Source organism: Centruroides sculpturatus, unplaced genomic scaffold, assembly GCF_000671375.1.
Source record: "Centruroides sculpturatus isolate CEXI.00-Female unplaced genomic scaffold, Cexi_2.0 scaffold1623, whole genome shotgun sequence".
Taxonomy (NCBI): Eukaryota; Metazoa; Arthropoda; class Arachnida; order Scorpiones; family Buthidae; genus Centruroides; species Centruroides sculpturatus.
In genome coordinates, this window is record NW_019385763.1 from 38,740 (window position 1) to 56,948 (window position 18,209).

Consider the following 18,209-nt stretch of genomic DNA (forward strand, 5'->3'; position numbering starts at 1 on the left):
ACCTTTGGCTATTTCTCAAGCTGAAAATGCCGCTAAAAGGAACCCAAATTTAGTCGAGAGAAGACATCATGCGAAATGCGACGGACCGGCTGATAACCATTCCAAAAGATGCGTTCCAGCAGTGTTTCCAGCAATGGCAGGAACGCTGGGAGAAGTGTATACATTACCAAGGAGACTACTTTGAAGGGGATTAGGGTTTTGTACCTCAAAGTCAATAAATTTATTTTTGCCGACCAAAGGTCCGATACTTTTTGAACAGACCTTGTATATCTTTTAGTTATGTAACTAGCTAGCATTAAAATATATACGGGCAGGGGTCATTCTGGAAAATTTTAAAATATTGCCAACAACTTGCCAGTTTTAAATTTTTTTGCCTCTTCAAATTATTTATTGTCACTAGTTTTACTTACTTATTAATGCAAGTGCCAGTATCCTTATCAGTTTGTTGTCTGGAAAGCAAAAGTAACACATTAAGCTGTCACTTAGGAAAAGAGGATCGGACATTTGGGTCTCTAATTTGAACGAAACCTGCTGAGCATGTTACCCTCTCCTTGTTGGCACTAGGAATCATTTTTTAATAATTTTTTAATGAATAATTTCAAATAACACATTTGATCACAATGTTTAAACAGTATTTCACAGGCTCTAATATGTCAAAATTTTTTTTTAGTCTACTAAAAAGAGATCAAAGTGAAAGAAAGTTATCCCAAAAAAGTCCCCAAATTTTCTGTCAGTCAATAAAAAATCTCCAATCTTGAAACTCTGAGTGGCATTACAAAAACTGCCTTTGGTTCTCAACGTCACTTCCTTCTTTTCTGTCTGAATTTGCCACGTGACGTTGTGAAACCACTAGGTGTGTGGTGCACGGGACTCCCATTGTACAGAAGCTCAACATTTTGCTGTTCTNCTCATATTCAGATTTTAAACATAATAAGTGCTGATATAAAGGTTTGTTGCCTTTCAATTAATGATATAATCAGTTATTCGTTTGAATTGTTTGTTCTGTTGTTATCATTAAAGCTTTCTTCTAATGTTTTTGATGTTTTTTGAATTGTATAATTTTATATTAATTTCATAGCATTTATGTAGAGGACTTTAATATATTACATATAACAGTACTGGACAATTAACGTGTATTGTTTGTGATGTCTCCCTCAAGAGTGAAGCTTTATGGTCTGTTCATATAACAGGAAAGACACACAAAGAAGTAAGATTTTGAATGTTTTATTTTCTTTATTTTTTAATATTAATTTTCAGTATATATTAGAATCATTTATATAATTAACATTACAAGGTCTGTTCAAAAAGTATCGGACTTTTTTTTTTCCGCGTAAACCAATGATGCGCGAGAGACCTCCTTCGGTGGAGTTGTGGAGGGGACAGTCATGCACAGCCCTGAATTTTTTCCCGCCTTCAGGAAGCGTCAGTCGTTGGCAATCGGCCTATGAGTGAGGTCATGTAGTGAGCTCTCGTCAGATTTCACTAAGCTGGAAAATGCCTGAACAACGTGAGCAGCGATATTACATCAAATTTTGCCAAAAACCTTGGCGATACCCGTGTGTAAACCATTCGCAAGATTCAGCAGGCTTTCGGGGACGATCCTCGAGGCCAAAAAAAGCGTGGCAGATCCGTAGCAATATCAAAGGTCATGTTGACAGTTTTTTCGACTCTCGTGGGGTGGTGTGTCGTGAGTACGCACCACAAGGCCAAACCATCGCAAAGGAGTACTACCTGGAGGTCCTTCGTCGTCTTTCCGATACAGTGCGACGCAAACGACCGGATCTGTGGTCGATCGAAACTTGCTAGCTCCATCGTGATAACGCATCTGCCCATTCTGCGCATCTGATTCGGGCTTTCATCGCCAAACACAATACTCCTGTGGTTCGTCACGCTCCGTACTCTCCGTACATGGCTCCGTGTGACCTTTGGCTATTTCTCAAGCTGAAAATGCCGCTAAAAGGAACCCAAATTTAGTCGAGAGAAGACATCATGCGAAATGCGACGGACCGGCTGATAACCATTCCAAAAGATGCGTTCCAGCAGTGTTTCCAGCAATGGCAGGAACGCTGGGAGAAGTGTATACATTACCAAGGAGACTACTTTGAAGGGGATTAGGGTTTTGTACCTCAAAGTCAATAAATTTATTTTTGCCGACCAAAGGTCCGATACTTTTTGAACAGACCTTGTATATCTTTTAGTTATGTAACTAGCTAGCATTAAAATATATACGGGCAGGGGTCATTCTGGAAAATTTTAAAATATTGCCAACAACTTGCCAGTTTTAAATTTTTTTGCCTCTTCAAATTATTTATTGTCACTAGTTTTACTTACTTATTAATGCAAGTGCCAGTATCCTTATCAGTTTGTTGTCTGGAAAGCAAAAGTAACACATTAAGCTGTCACTTAGGAAAAGAGGATCGGACATTTGGGTCTCTAATTTGAACGAAACCTGCTGAGCATGTAACCCTCTCCTTGTTGGCACTAGGAATCATTTTTTAATAATTTTTTAATGAATAATTTCAAATAACACATTTGATCACAATGTTTAAACAGTATTTCACAGGCTCTAATATGTCAAAATTTTTTTTTAGTCTACTAAAAAGAGATCAAAGTGAAAGAAAGTTATCCCAAAAAAGTCCCCAAATTTTCTGTCAGTCAATAAAAAATCTCCAATCTTGAAACTCTGAGTGGCATTACAAAAACTGCCTTTGGTTCTCAACGTCACTTCCTTCTTTTCTGTCTGAATTTGCCACGTGACGTTGTGAAACCACTAGGTGTGTGGTGCACGGGACTCCCATTGTACAGAAGCTCAACATTTTGCTGTTCTTCCCAAAGTGTAATTTGTGATTTAATTTCACACCAAATGTCAAAACAAGCGGACTAGGGTTTTTATCACCACTTGCAATTGCCTGTATTATATTTTTATCCCGATTTAATAAAAATATGACCAAATGACAATTTAGACACTATGCAGTGTGACCCTTCTACAGGATAATTCAAAAGTTAGTTCTATAACTTTTTTGTTAAATTATAGGTTTGGCCAGGCTTACAGTGGGGCCAGGGTGGTGAGGGATGGGGCTAAACATAATTGGATGGACCACCCTGAAAAATACCTGGAGTTTTTTTGACTCGTCTGGATTCAATTCCCCAGAGTATAGGCTGGCACCTTAACCACTTGTCTATTTGGCCATTAGAAACATGATATCATTAATGTATGTTTCTTTAAACTGATTAAATGTGTTGGTAAAATTTTTACCTAGTTTGATGCAGAAATTAATGTTGGTTTGCCACTTGTGATGCTTCATTTTAGAATTTTGAAGGCACATACCTATTTACTTCAAATATTTTTGATGTTTTGTATATTTTTTACTCTTTTTTGCTTTCTGAGCACTAAGAGAGCCATTCTTTTAGGCCCCTTGCGAGTTTAGCCAGCCCCACAATAGGACGTATGGGGGATGAGTGATGGGACCTGATATAACCAGGACAGATCACATCTAAAAATTCTTAAAGTTTTTTAACTCTTGGATTCACTCCCAGGCCCTCAGAGTGATAGCCTGAAGCCTTAACCATCTCAGCTGTGATTTGCATTTAATCCATCCAAATATAGACATGTACCTTATATTGAACAAGTACTGACATGCCTAAGATAATGTTTGAATACACACATGCTTGCAATTGCATTTGTTGCTAGGTAACATCAGTTTATTTTGACACTACAATCGACCCCCCTATAACACTATTGATAATTCCTTTTTATATGAATTACATGTTGTACGAGTCACTTAGATTTTACAAATATGTGAGCCATTAACAGCCTGGCACATGTATTTGTAAAATCTAAGTGACTCGTACAACATGGAATTCATATAAAACATATAGATAGACTGTATTATGTATAAAACATAAAAATAAGATAACTTTTAGTTGTATTTGTACTTACTTTTAGAAAAAGAGACATTATATGATATCCCTTTTTCTCCTTTAAACAGAAATTAGAGGCCTTGAAAAGGCGACAGATAAATACAGAGAAACCTTTGAAGCCCGAAATAAAAAGAAAACATGAAGATACTCAAATAGAAGAAGATGAAATAAAAGGTATAAAAATTTTCGATATAAATCCATATTTCTCGTTGCAATGTCGTTGCAATGTAACTTTCATCGATGAAGCTATTTTTTCCAAAAAGAGATGTATCTTTGTAGCTTAATTTATTTAAAAACAAGCATTTTTGACTCATATTCAGATTTTAAACATAATAAGTGCTGATATAAAGGTTTGTTGCCTTTCAGTTAATGATATAATCAGTTATTCGTTTGAATTGTTTGTTCTGTTGTTATCATTAAAGCTTTCTTCTAATGTTTTTGATGTTTTTTGAATTGTATAATTTTATATTNTTGGATATATTTGAATTGAATCAAGATTGAGGATCATCTAAACTATCCTGCATTTTGCACTCTGCCCCAAATTTTTTCCATTGTATTCAAATTCGGTCGATCTGTTTTTTACATTTTTAAGAAATTTGTAAATAATTATGTAAATTGAGTAGAACAGTTCCAACAGAGATTGACTACAGGGAGAAGATAAAGCAACAACTCCAACAGTAGCCTATAGAGAAAGGTTGGGCAAAGAGACTTCATCAATTGTGGAACTTTTCGTCATAAGGTGAACATTTTTTTTGTTTAGTAAAATATTTTTTTAAGAAATAATAATGTTTAATTAAACAATTCAAGAGTTGGCCTAGGGAGAAGTTACCTGTAGCCTACTGAAGGCATTTTTCCTAAATACAAGAAAATTCATTAGCAAAAGGGGAATGCAACTTCACATATAAGACAGCCATTATTTTAACAAAAGCCATGTCTTATATGCCATAAAATATGATAATTCATAAAAAAGAAAAAAATTGAACAATCGTGTTAAAAAATTGCCAATATCTTTTGATTTCATCATTTTATTAAATCAAACTTCAAATTCACAACTTTATTTTTTATTATCATACTGACTAACAGGTCCAAATCAGATATATATATATATATATTTTTTTTTTTCACATANGGCGACAGATAAATACAGAGAAACCTTTGAAGCCCGAAATAAAAAGAAAACATGAAGATACTCAAATAGAAGAAGATGAAATAAAAGGTATAAAAATTTTCATGATATCAAATTTATATTATAACAAAATAATGAAACTTTTAAAGCAAAGCGATTGCCAGATTAGATCAAGTTATATTACTGCTACCATTAATAATAATATCTAAATTAATAATTCTGGAAATGAAGATCAGACGAAGGTTTGGGTAGCATAACCAACATTCACACAGTAAGCGGCTGTTGTGGGTGTGAGTCTCATTCTGAGCTAATTCTTTTCTTCCAGAACCCTCAAAGTTAATTAATAAATATTAATTTATTTATAATTACTAAATTTAATAAGAGATGGCACCTAACACCTACCTCTATTGCTTGACATTTAATTATTAATAGCAGCAGTAAATAGCACGATCTAATCCAGCAATCACTTTGCTTTAATATAACTACTGTGCTTATAGATGTTTATATTTGTAATGAAAATTTTATAAAAAGTCTCTTTTATTACACTATTTGCTTTTTATTTATGAAAATTTTTGCAGAAATTTATCATAACAGTATTAAAAATGTATATATGAACTTCGGAAACTTATTTAAATATTTTAAATTACATCAGAAAAGTTTTTAGACTTGAGATTATTACACTCAAAAATCAAATAAAATAATATCTGAAATTAGAATACAAACCATCATCAAAAACTGGTAATGAAAATGAAATAATATGTATCAATTGCACCTTTGAAAATTAGTTGTGTGCCATACTTGGCATTTGGAATTGATTTTTAATGGTGCACAGTAAGTTCCAAATGTATAGCATAGAAAAAAACAAAGAATTCAGTGATAGAAAGTAATGCTTAAATAAGTTATTACTTTCATAATTAATGTAGAATTCCCTTCAGCGTACAGCTATTCCGAAATTTCACTTATTGTGTTTAGATTTGCTAAAAATTTGTACAACATATTGTGAGTCTCTGTTGGAAATATTGTAATGCTTTGCTGGCATTGCCGTAAGTGGTGTCAGCAATTGTTAGGAGTGCCATTCCGCTTAGCAACCCTACATTAAAGGCTTGTATTTTATATTTTCCATGTAATTCGACTGTAGTTTTCGAGAGATTCTTCAGTCTTAAAAGAATTAACTTATATGCCAGCATATACAGTAATTATAAACTGATATTGAAATTATTGTTTCAAAATGACTGTAATTGTTGTTGTTTTTTTTTTTACAGTAAAATTTTTGTACTCTTTCTTATTTTAATTATTTTACTTTTACAGAAAAATTGCCCAAAATTTCAGAAGAATCAGCAGTTTGTTCTGATAGGTATTCATCTTTGATAATTATTTGTACTTTTAAATCTGTTATTAAATTTATTTTATTATATATAAGAAAAGAATTAGTTTGTTGAAAGAAGGAAATAGATATATTTCTGTTTGCTTATGTCTGTGTTTATTTATGTTGTGAATGTAAACATTATATCTATCAAATATCAAATGAACAGCCAAATTCCTTTATTGGCTAAATAATTACTAAGCAATTTGGCAGGAGGTGAGCCTGCAGGCCACCATCTCTTGTTAAATATAATTTTACAATATTCTGGAAGAAGTATTTAACAAGAGATAGTGGTCTGCCTCCTGCCAAATTGCTTAGTAATAATTTAGCCTTATAGCTCAATAAAACAACCTGAAGTAATTATCAGGTTGGTTGTATATATTACATTATATTTATTAGCAAAAAAAGTGTTACAGTAGAGCATCGATTATCCGACCCCCGATTAACCATCACATCGGTTAACCGACCGTTCTAGTTGGCAAATGTCAAATGTCTGCTAGTGATGTGGCACTACAATATTTGGCTATGTCTTGGCTACTTTAATATTATTTTTGTTAAATTTTTGTCTGTTTTTAGCTGGCAACAATGGCTCGACCATTGAAAGGAGGCCAGTATTTAAACGAGACTTAATTTTCTAATTATGAGTGGTTGTTTGTTTTGTGAGCAATAAAATAATTTTAAAATAATTTTNCTGATATTGAAATTATTGTTTCAAAATGACTGTAATTGTTGTTGTTTTTTTTTTTACAGTAAAATTTTTGTACTCTTTCTTATTTTAATTATTTTACTTTTACAGAAAAATTGCCCAAAATTTCAGAAGAATCAGCAGTTTGTTCTGATAGGTATTCATCTTTGATAATTATTTGTACTTTTAAATCTGTTATTAAATTTATTTTATTATATATAAGAAAAGAATTAGTTTGTTGAAAGAAGGAAATAGATATATTTCTGTTTGCTTATGTCTGTGTTTATTTATGTTGTGAATGTAAACATTATATCTATCAAATATCAAATGAACAGCCAAATTCCTTTATTGGCTAAATAATTACTAAGCAATTTGGCAGGAGGTGAGCCTGCAGGCCACCATCTCTTGTTAAATATAATTTTACAATATTCTGGAAGAAGTATTTAACAAGAGATAGTGGTCTGCCTCCTGCCAAATTGCTTAGTAATAATTTAGCCTTATAGCTCAATAAAACAACCTGAAGTAATTATCAGGTTGGTTGTATATATTACATTATATTTATTAGCAAAAAAAGTGTTACAGTAGAGCATCGATTATCCGACCCCCGATTAACCATCACATCGGTTAACCGACCGTTCTAGTTGGCAAATGTCAAATGTCTGCTAGTGATGTGGCACTACAATATTTGGCTATGTCTTGGCTACTTTAATATTATTTTTGTTAAATTTTTGTCTGTTTTTAGCTGGCAACAATGGCTCGACCATTGAAAGGAGGCCAGTATTTAAACGAGACTTAATTTTCTAATTATGAGTGGTTGTTTGTTTTGTGAGCAATAAAATAATTTTAAAATAATTTTTAATGATACAATAGCGACGATTANCGCAGGTTACCAGATAAGTTTTATAAAAAGTAAAGCAGAATTCCTTGAAATGTAGCTCAAACTATTTTTAAAGTGGCCCAAAAAGTAGTAAGTAGCTCAAATGTACTAGCCTAGAGCTCTACAAGTATCTCAATCTGTTGTTTGTAGCCCAATCTTGCAATCCTGAAAACCCAGTCATATTTTATGAGATAAGAGAAGAAAGGGTAGTCCATGTGTAAGGTGATACCCAAAAGTGTGTTACTGTAAAAGCAAAGTCATATTGACCAGATTACAGATGTTCTTGGTCTATTGTTTTATTACAGTATGGAGACACTTTGATTTAAAAATGAACAAGTTAACATTCATGTATCACAGTTTGAGCAGAATATTCAATATGAATTTTGAACTAATTGAATTCCTTAATGTGTAAATCTCTATATCCCTGGCTGGGACAAATAGTATGGTTACGAACTAACGGGATTGTAAACTATTCGAGTTCAAATTAACAAGGATTTTCAGTATATAGATAATTTTTTATTCATTTTATCTATTTTGCAAATATTATGCCACAAATTTTTGCTTTGCTCATACAAAACCCCATACATGCTCCATAAATAGTGGCAATTCAAACTCGGTATTACAGTAGAGTCCCGAAAACTCGGCTTAATGTGGACCGAAGGGTGGCCGAGTTTGTGAAAATGCTGGGTTATCGTGAATGGGGTTAAAAAAGAATAAGTTCGAGTGTTTCCTCAGAAAATACTGTACTGTACAGTACTTGTATGTATTGTTTGCTTGAGAGTACAACAGAGAATAAACTGCCCAAATACCCTTAAACAAAGGAAAGTACGTACTTTATGAAGGCATAGAGCCTTTACTACATGAAAATGAAAATTAATGAATACACTGTGTACAGTAATTTACCTGCTAAGACAGACCTCAGAAAAATACTTTGAGGCCTAAAGCTGTCTATAATGAAAATTAACTAGGGGATTTTTTGCCCTGCCAGGGTGTGCCCGAGTTATCCGGACTGTCGGGTTATCAAGTGCCGAGTTTTCAGGACTACTGTATTTCAATTTATTCCACTGCCTCCAGATATTTTATATTTGTGCCACTGGTGCCACCTCCCAACACTGTATAGTTACATGCCTAGCCTCTATGTTCTACAAAGCAAACAAAATATAACTAAATGTTAATTAAAAAATTGATAGTTAATTTCTTGCTGTACAAGTTAGCTTGTTTATCCAATTTATTAAGCTATTGCTTTTTCGAAAAAAAAAATGCCCTGAGTTGTGATAGCAATTGAAAGTGTTAACTTTGGCAGTTTGACATTTTTCTAATCCCTGTCTGCAATATTCTTATGAAACTTGCAATGCAGATATCACTAAACCATAAAAGCATTGGAAGTCCTGAATTATAAAGGCATCTCATAGAAGCATAACACACAACAGTTAGCAATAACTATGCCCACTTTCTTGCAAATATTGTCAGTAATTTACTATAATAATTACTATTGTGCTGCTTTGCAACAGTAGCATCTTGTCAAAAATTATCAATGGGAATGAAGTAAAGGAATACAGAATCCTATTGCAATATTTTCCTATTGCAATGTCCTCAACCCAGAAACATGGCCAACAGATACAGGTACCAGAAAAGATGTATGTTTTGGAGAGATGAATGCAAAGACAATGTTCTGGCAATTCTGTTCTGAAAATAGAAATATAATAACAAATAGTCTTTAAGAATACTTTCACAAAGGCAAAAGACAAGTTCTACAAACTATTGTTAAATTGATAAATATATTAAAAATTATTCCAATCAGTAGCAGTGAGTGTGAAAGGAGATTCAGTGCAGTGAACTAAATAGCATCACAACTTTGTTTCCATCAGCCAATATGGAAAGTTGCATCTCTGCTTTCCATCAAAATAAATGGACCACCTTTTCAATCATTCAACATCATACCCTATGGTAAAGATGTGGCTACTTCATTACTGTGCAGTGGAGTATTCTCACTCACAATTACTGAGTATGCAAATTAGGGAAAAAGAAAAAATTGTGGAAACTGTTTGAATAACTCATCAATATTATGTTTAAGACATTACAATTTAATTTGTAATAATTGTTTTCTTCAGTACTTTGTACAAATAAAATAAAAACCAAATAAAATCGACAAATGCTCATGTAAGATTTTACACAAGTGTAAAATCTTAATAATAATAAAAGTGAAGGAATAATAAGTAATTTTTAGCGACCTGACACTGTTTACAACTACACCACTGTTCTAAATCTATTAAATCTAAGAATGATTTAACAGTCAGATGGCAAAAATTTTTAAGGTGTGTACTCATCATTCTGAGGACAGATTAGAATTCAGAGCAAACACTCATGAAAATTGTTGAGGATAACTAGAAATTTTCACAAATGGTCTGACCTAGATATGTTGGACTCTATTCCTTATGGTCTGATCAAACGTCGAATGGATATAATAATAAAATTCCTATTAAGGTTGGTTCACACTATGACAAAACAATACTGCATTAAAAAGATGTCAGTCATCATACATGCAATCCTGTTCACGCTACCATGGTGCGTCACTCTGACCTCGAAGGGCTTATAGTCAATGTAGAAGAGTGAAGTGCCAAATAGGATTGTAGCTTAAATAGAAAATTGATATTATCATAATTGTAATTGTGACGAATTATCTGTATTTAGTTTTAAGTAATGCCTCGTCAAAATTTAGAAATGATGATAAGCCTAAAAGGAGAATTTGAAAGAAAATTTTATTTTGGAAAGAGATAAATTAGAATATTACAATAATTACATTAATTAATAAATACATTAATTTTCACAATATTCAGTAAGTGCAGATTCTTGTAATTGTCCTCCTCTGTGACTGAAATTATACCATTTATTATATCATCAGCCAATCTCTGAAATGATGCACAAAAATCTTGAAAATGAAGTCAGCCCAAACGAGCACCACTTGTTAGTTAAATTGTCAATTGTGATTTGTTTACTTGCTGCTTGACAAGGGAAACATACCTGTATAAATGAGCATGTACTGTACCATGTAACCATATGTAATGAATAATGGTACACACTCATTGCCATTGCCATCATTGCCTCAAAGTAGTAGGCTGCTGCCTTAACAGCCTTGGCCATCCAAGACGGTTAAGTCAGCAGCCTATTACTTTGGGGGACCTGGGATAAAATCCACTTAGTCAAAAAACTCCAGGAATCTATCTTGGATATGTTCCTCATCACACAGTTGCCCCATTGTGGGCCTTGCCAAACCCACAATAGGCTTGAACAAAGGCCCTCTTAGTGCCTGCAGGACAGAAAGAGTCTAAACAAAATTAGTTGCATACATTTATATATTAATATATAAAAATTTAATTATTTATAATATGTGATGAAATATAATTTAAATTTATTTGAGTTTAAATTTATCTGTGATATACAGGGTGGTTAGAATTAAACTATACTCAGACACGCATGAAGCTGATTATACCGAATAAATCAAATGAAATTTGGTACACACAAGGCAGATCATGGAAAAGAATTACAAGGGAAAAAAGTAGTTGAAATTTTTACTATCAGGAAAATGTGGCACTGTAAGGATGACAATTATAAGACAAGTGGACAAATTTTTATTAGAAGAATAAAGTTACATTTTACACATTTACAGTATGTGCTCGCTGTAGGATCTTCTCTGTTGACCATGTTATCGACTGCCACACACGTTTCGAGAGGAATCTAGGAGATATGATGCACCATTCTGGCCTTCAGCTCTGACATGCCCCCAATAAACATGATCTTTCAAATAACTCCACAGCCAGAAAATACGTTTTTGACTCCACAGCACCACATTTTCTCTGGTGATGAACATTTCAACTAATTTTTTTCTTCCATAAATCTTTTCCTTCCCTGTGATCTGAATTGCATGCGTACTGAGTTTCATTTCATTCAGTTCAGTAGAGCTAGCTCCACATGTGTATGAGTATTGTCAGTTTAATTCTAACCACCCTTTGTAAATCGTGTTTTATTAAATGATTTTCATTGTTAAAAGATTATATAAAAATTTGTTGTTGAATAAATCTGATAAATTGTTGTTAAAATCTAGTCATAGAAATTTTAAATTATAATTCTTCACTTTTTAATTAATAAAATAATTTGTTAGAAAATATATAATTTAATTTTGATATAAATTATTAATATAGGATACCAAATTCTAATGCTAAAACGAAGTCACCTGCTATATTTTCAGAAGATTGTTCTTTGGAAGAAAATACTACAAAGGAATCCTTAGCAGAATTGTCTAATCTTCCTAAAGGTATGTATATATATTTTTATATGTTGTATACAACAAGTGGCCAAACCTTGTCATGTAGGAGCGATATATCACTTATCAGAGATATGTATTCTCTATTAGTATTATACTGGTATATGGGAGCACCCTACTTAAAAACTTTCAGACTTATGAACAATTTGATTGTACATCTAAAACTTAAATTTCACACAAATTTGGAAGTTCTCTTGTCAGTAATGGGATGAAGAATGACTTTAACAAAGTCATTCTTAAAGTCATTCTTTATCCAGTAATAAATAATTAATGTGGACTTATTTCTATTGCATATCATCATTTTTCATTTTCATGCAAATTCTGATGTTCCGTCACTGCTGGTGAGGTGACGGAGAAATTGGTAACATTGGAGTAACAGTGTTTTTGCTATTATTTGCAATTTTTATAAACTTTTACAATTAATACTACAAAAATGCATCCAAAATGTAATAGTAAATCTAACAGTGGTGATAAATGCAAGAAATGTCACTCTATTACCGTGGAAACTAAACTTGACATTATAAAACTAAGCACATTAGATGAAAAAAACTGCCATTGGAACACCTGCAACTAAGCAGTAGCAAGCAGGTAAACAAGCATAATGTATTTTATTAAATATATTGAAGAATCAAACACTAACAATATGTGGTTATTTAGTGTACAAATGTACTTTCTAGGTTAGTTTTTGACTTACGACAAAACCTTGGAAACTAACCTGTTCGTAAGTAGGGGAGCACCTGCGTATACAATTAAAACATTATAGCTATCACTGTTCTATAATAAATATCAGTTACATTATGTTGTGTACATTTGGGTAGCTAGCGAGTTATTCTTAAATCTGTGTGTGTGTATATAATATATGTAATAGTTGGCAAACTTACAAAAATATTATATATGTATAAGTAGTATGTCTCAAGTATTAATATATAAAAAGGAATTGTATTAGTACTCTGTAGAGAATCATAGAAAGGATCAAAAAGCCATTTGCAGCTTGCAAGCTGAAATTGGGCCATATAATACATGGTTTCAGGCTATATAAAATACACAAATTAACAAATACAATCCTACACTAAACACAAATAAACGTTATAGTTTTTTGTGTCAAAATATGTTCAAATAGTAATAAAAATAATTTCATTATTTATTTATGAAGTGTTGAGAGAAAATTAGAACAGAATTATAAATTACTGCTGATACAGATCAATTGCCAATTTTCTGGCATGCTTAGTTCCAAAGCCTTGCCAAATTTGGTGGTTTTGCCAGACCGAGTCCACATAATAATAATTTTACGCTATATCCTGAAACTCTAATTAAATGCTTTCCATATTCCTGGAGCACTATGGAATATTAGAAATGTAAATTAAGCATATATTAAATATGGATTTGTGTTTACATTTGGTGCCACTGGCACTTTCATCTTTTTTTTAGTAGCCATAGCTGGTAACAATAGAAGCATTTAGTATTTGATTACATAAGTTAAATGCTTTGTTCTCGATCAAAATGTAATACTATATTATTGTTTTGATAGAATAAAAAATACCTTAATTATTTATAATTTTTTTTTATGATGTGTATCAAGAAAGTAAGTTTCCCTTATTCTGCATTGAAGGGTGGTGGCGTAATACATCTATTCATGTGTACCATGCACAGTAAACTGTAATGCACTACTGTGAATAATTGTGTGTTCCATTATCAGAAGTCCTGATTGAGTGTCAAAGACGAGTGAGATGAGACCATTGTTCAATTTTTCAATGTGAAACATGTTTCCTGCATTTTAATTCATAAGGAAATTACAGATATTGTAAATAATTAGTGTTTACAATGGCAGGAAAGGGTACACATTATTCACAGAAGATAGAGATAATGTACAAAAAAGTGGCAATTGTGGATGCCTTTGTTGCTCATACTAATACTGGTGAAATTTCTGTCAAATGATTAATGTTGAAACTATCACTATAGTTTTCAACAGAACAAGTGATGATGTTTGCTCACAAAGGAAATTTATTTTATTTGTGACAATGTCCAACCATACATCATCATTTTCAAATATGCATTGTTGGATGGGGCATTCTTGAGCATCCACTCTTTGGCCCAGACAGAGATTTCCACCTCTTTTTTCACAAAGAGCATCTTATCCAGTCAACAAGTGAGCATCAATGACTAGATTATAGAACTTGCCCAGCAGCAGATTACATCTTGCTGGAAGAATTCTTTGATTACGGCATATAAATGCACATTTCCAGATATAATAAATTTTAAATTGCCATGACAATTACATAGAAAAATAATAGAATGTCTGTGCATTATTGTATGTAGCTTTTATCAGTGTTTTATCAGGCTTTACAAATGTGGGACACTTACTTTCTGGCTATCCTTGCAAGTAAATGGAAGAGTTATCTCTTCCATTTACTTGATTGATTTAAATGAATATTTTTAGACTTTTTCGATGATGCAACGAAGGAACAAATAACGCCCAGTACAATGACAAAAGAAGTGGAAAGACTAAAATCAAATGAACTGCCAGAAGGATTTTTTGACAATCCTATATTAGATGCCAAAGTGAGTATAACATTTTTTTTTTTTTTTAATGAAGGTGAAGATATGATTCTTAATTCAAATAAACTAGTTTGTGTTATTTAAGTCTTCTTCACGAATATTTCTTAGTGTAAGAATTGGTACAAGCCATTCTTATTCTTCAGCTCTTTTTATCTATATGTTTAATGTATAAAGTCAGTGACAAGCAAACTATGGGCCTTGACTGCCAAAGAGGTTATGAGAAAAATTTCAAAATTAATAAAATAGGATTCTTATAAAAAAATTTAAATTGAATGTTATTAACAAAGCTCATTTTGACTGATATTGATTATCGAGTAGTATAGTCAGAATCATCTATTATTGGTGCGTATTGCACAGCATGATCTGCTTGCAATGACTACCGATCACTGTTTTAGGCTGCTTTGGTTCAATATAGGTGTTTGCCCGTCACAAAGTACGAGACTTTTCGCACCATACGATGTAAAAAATCTCATGCCTTGCAATGGATAAACATCCATTGGTTCTGCTGAAATCTCTGTCCAGACCACAAATCACCCAAATCTTCCTATTCCTTGTTGCTGGCTTATGGGCCTGGTACAGACATTTGCCCATGTTGCAACTTAGCAGAGCACTAGAACAAATGTGTCTTTGTGTAATCCTAGTGATTAGTTGTCTGGGTGCCTTTGACTAGTTTCTGATATGCTATGCGGCAGTGTTTTATCAGTTCTATCAGGCATTATGATAACATTGTTTTAGTTATGGTCCTGAGATTTACTTTTAGTTTTTAGTAAACTAAAACAACGTTGTAATACAGTACGAAAGTGAAGTTACAAAAAGTTTTGTAATCTTTTTTTTCATCTGTGTCGTATTAAACAAAGCATGGCAATTTTCCTGTATACATGTGAACCGCCGGGGAGGTCGGAGTTGTCTCACCTCCCTTTTCGGCAACAGGTCGTTAAACCAGCTCACTTGTCAAGATGGTTAGTTTCGATTTATGGTCCCGATGGTCGGGACTTTTCTGTGTCGGTCAAGTGTAGGGAAAGAATTCGGGGTCGACAATAAGGCGAAGGCAGTATACGAGTAAAGGAGGACACTATTTAACAATAAAATAAGGTTTATTTAAAGAAATAATTTCGATGCTTATACGCTTACAGGCTCGAGAGAGAAGCAAGAAAGGTAATCCAAGTTAGGTAATCCAAATTAGCACAAGTATAAAAGTTCGCGACTGTGGCGACGGACGATATTGATATTGGAGATTCGGAGCTATGGCGGGTTCGTTGATTCTTCTCTTACGGCATTTGATGTCGTTGGTCCGGCTTTTGTTAAGAGACTCCCCTACGGGGAAAGGAAGCATCTTTTATAGCTTTTTGCTGGGAAATTCGGTCATGTGATTGATTCTTATAGTCGATAAAGGTTATAGGTGTTCCCGGGACCAAAACAAGTGACGAAATTTCAATGCTAACTATAAACTTTTATGCAAGTCAAACTGCAGATTGTTTGGGAATGATAGAATGCTGATAGTAATGGGAGGAGGGTTTCAATTGTTCTCAGCTAGGATTGGTTTCTAGCCAATTCGTTATATAACAAAAGTGGAAATAATTAAAATTTTAAGTTTTTATAAATTCCAGATCTCACATACATTATCCATTGCATTGGACTTGAAAGTCAGGCGAGAGGAGGTAATTCTTGGTACGGGGAGACAGGCAGATGGTATCCATGAAAAATTCAGATGTCATCCGAAAAGATATGGCTGCTTTGATATGGGAAATATATGCCCATCCAGGTAAATTCTGGAGCAGACAGAAATCCAGAAAGCAGCCTAAAATGCAGTCACTTATTAAAATCTTAAATGTTTTTAAACTAAATGGAGTTTTGATTTAGGAAGACTAACTCAAATGAAAAGGAACAGGAAAATTCCAAAATATTGAATTTTAATTAAAATATATATAACTTTAAAATTAAGATGAATACATCTTTCTACTCTACCCAGTGCCATAACTAGCTGTTTGTGTGCTCCGTGTAAGATTTTATTTTTGGCCTCTCCTATTAGGGGGAAAAATATAAGAAATAAAAATTATGATAGAAATAGTTGGCAGTTTTTTAACTTTAATCAAAAATTTCATGGAATTGACCCCCACGACAGCAAAATTAAAAATATAATGTCGATCATTTTTCGATACACCATTTTAGAGCCGTGCCCGGGCACTCGTTGTACCTGTTTACGAGTAATTATGGCGATGGTTATACTCATAAATGTATTTCTTTCATTAAGGTGAGAAAAGTCGAATATAAAGATCCGATGGAAGAAGAATGGGAAAAATTTAAAAAAATAATGGCTGAAGAATCAAATGTAAGTCTTAGTAATTTTCGTTTCTAATACTTTGATCGTTGAAGATTCTTAGATTATTTTAAATCAGTCCCTGCAAACCACGGCCTGCGAGGTCCAAATACGTAGCCTCGGGACTTTGGCAACTTAACCTGTTATACACGCGTGGAAATATTGTCAAATACTAATTAAAATACGGAATGAAGGAAGATTAAGAAAGTTTAATTTACAATTTTCAGCTATCTCAGGCCATAATCGAAGAGGACATGCAAGAGAGCAATGTGGAGAGGGAAATTACGGAAATCGACGAACAGATGTAAGTAGACTTTTCGAGCTTTGCACCAATAATAATGGAAAAAATACTCCATGTTTTTCCTTAGAATTAAGAGTAATGGAGTGTTTCCCATATCGTGGATGAATACCTTGCGCGAAAGGTTACGAAATTTCGCGTTATATACGGGTTTTTGTGAAGTGACGTTGAATCTTCTCGTGCGTTTGCTTTGGCTGTTATTAAGAATTGCGGTAAACTGAACGAAGATTTTAAATTACAGCCATCGTTGGTCCAGAGTGGAGGCATTACAGGAGCGAAAGGAGGAGCTGATGAAGTCCAAGAGCGGGGAAGAAGAAGAACGAGAAGAGGAGGAAGGAAGCGCCGATGATGGCGAGTTCGAAGAGTTTCTGGATTGGAGATCCAAGCGACTCTACAAGAAGTGATTCCATTTAAATCCGCTCCACTGTAAAATACGAATTTTCAATAAATAGCCACCCGACTTTTAAACGGGTTCCTGGTTCGATTCTCGCCGACGCGCGTGCTCCTTCTGGACGTAATCACTCGGCCCACAATGCACCGCCCTACGCGATATTTCATTCGGGATTCGATTCAACGCGAAGGGAATCGCGTGAAATCCAATGATAAATTGACACGCATTTCTCACAGTGCCTGTGGGGCCTTATAATCGAGCCTATCGTAGGTTCGGCATAGCCCACAATGGGTTACCTTCCCGAAAAATTTCTGGGGGTTCGATCCTCCTCCCCAGAGATGTAGGCCGATACCT

At 33.5% G+C, this 18,209-nt stretch overlaps 1 protein-coding gene across 3 annotated transcripts in view; it reads left to right on the forward strand.

Moving 5' to 3' along the window:
• Window positions 1-17,973, forward strand: part of LOC111641875 (zinc finger protein 830-like) — a 24,537-nt gene extending 6,564 nt beyond the window's left edge. Inside the window, exons 2-10 of one of the 3 annotated variants that reach the window (XM_023388129.1) lie at window positions 1,108-1,207; window positions 3,990-4,016; window positions 5,059-5,137; window positions 6,356-6,401; window positions 12,172-12,284; window positions 14,731-14,852; window positions 17,101-17,178; window positions 17,394-17,470; window positions 17,706-17,973. In XM_023388129.1, the coding sequence (XP_023243897.1) occupies window positions 1,108-1,207; window positions 3,990-4,016; window positions 5,059-5,137; window positions 6,356-6,401; window positions 12,172-12,284; window positions 14,731-14,852; window positions 17,101-17,178; window positions 17,394-17,470; window positions 17,706-17,868 (805 nt within the window). In that variant the 3' untranslated portion in view covers window positions 17,869-17,973. Of the gene's footprint in view, window positions 1-1,107; window positions 1,208-3,989; window positions 4,096-5,058; window positions 5,138-6,355; window positions 6,402-7,206; window positions 7,253-12,171; window positions 12,285-14,730; window positions 14,853-17,100; window positions 17,179-17,393; window positions 17,471-17,705 lie in introns of all 3 variants that reach the window. The other 2 variants (XM_023388128.1, XM_023388130.1) reach the window with 2 other exon arrangements.
• The last annotated feature ends 236 nt before the right edge of the window (window positions 17,974-18,209 follow it).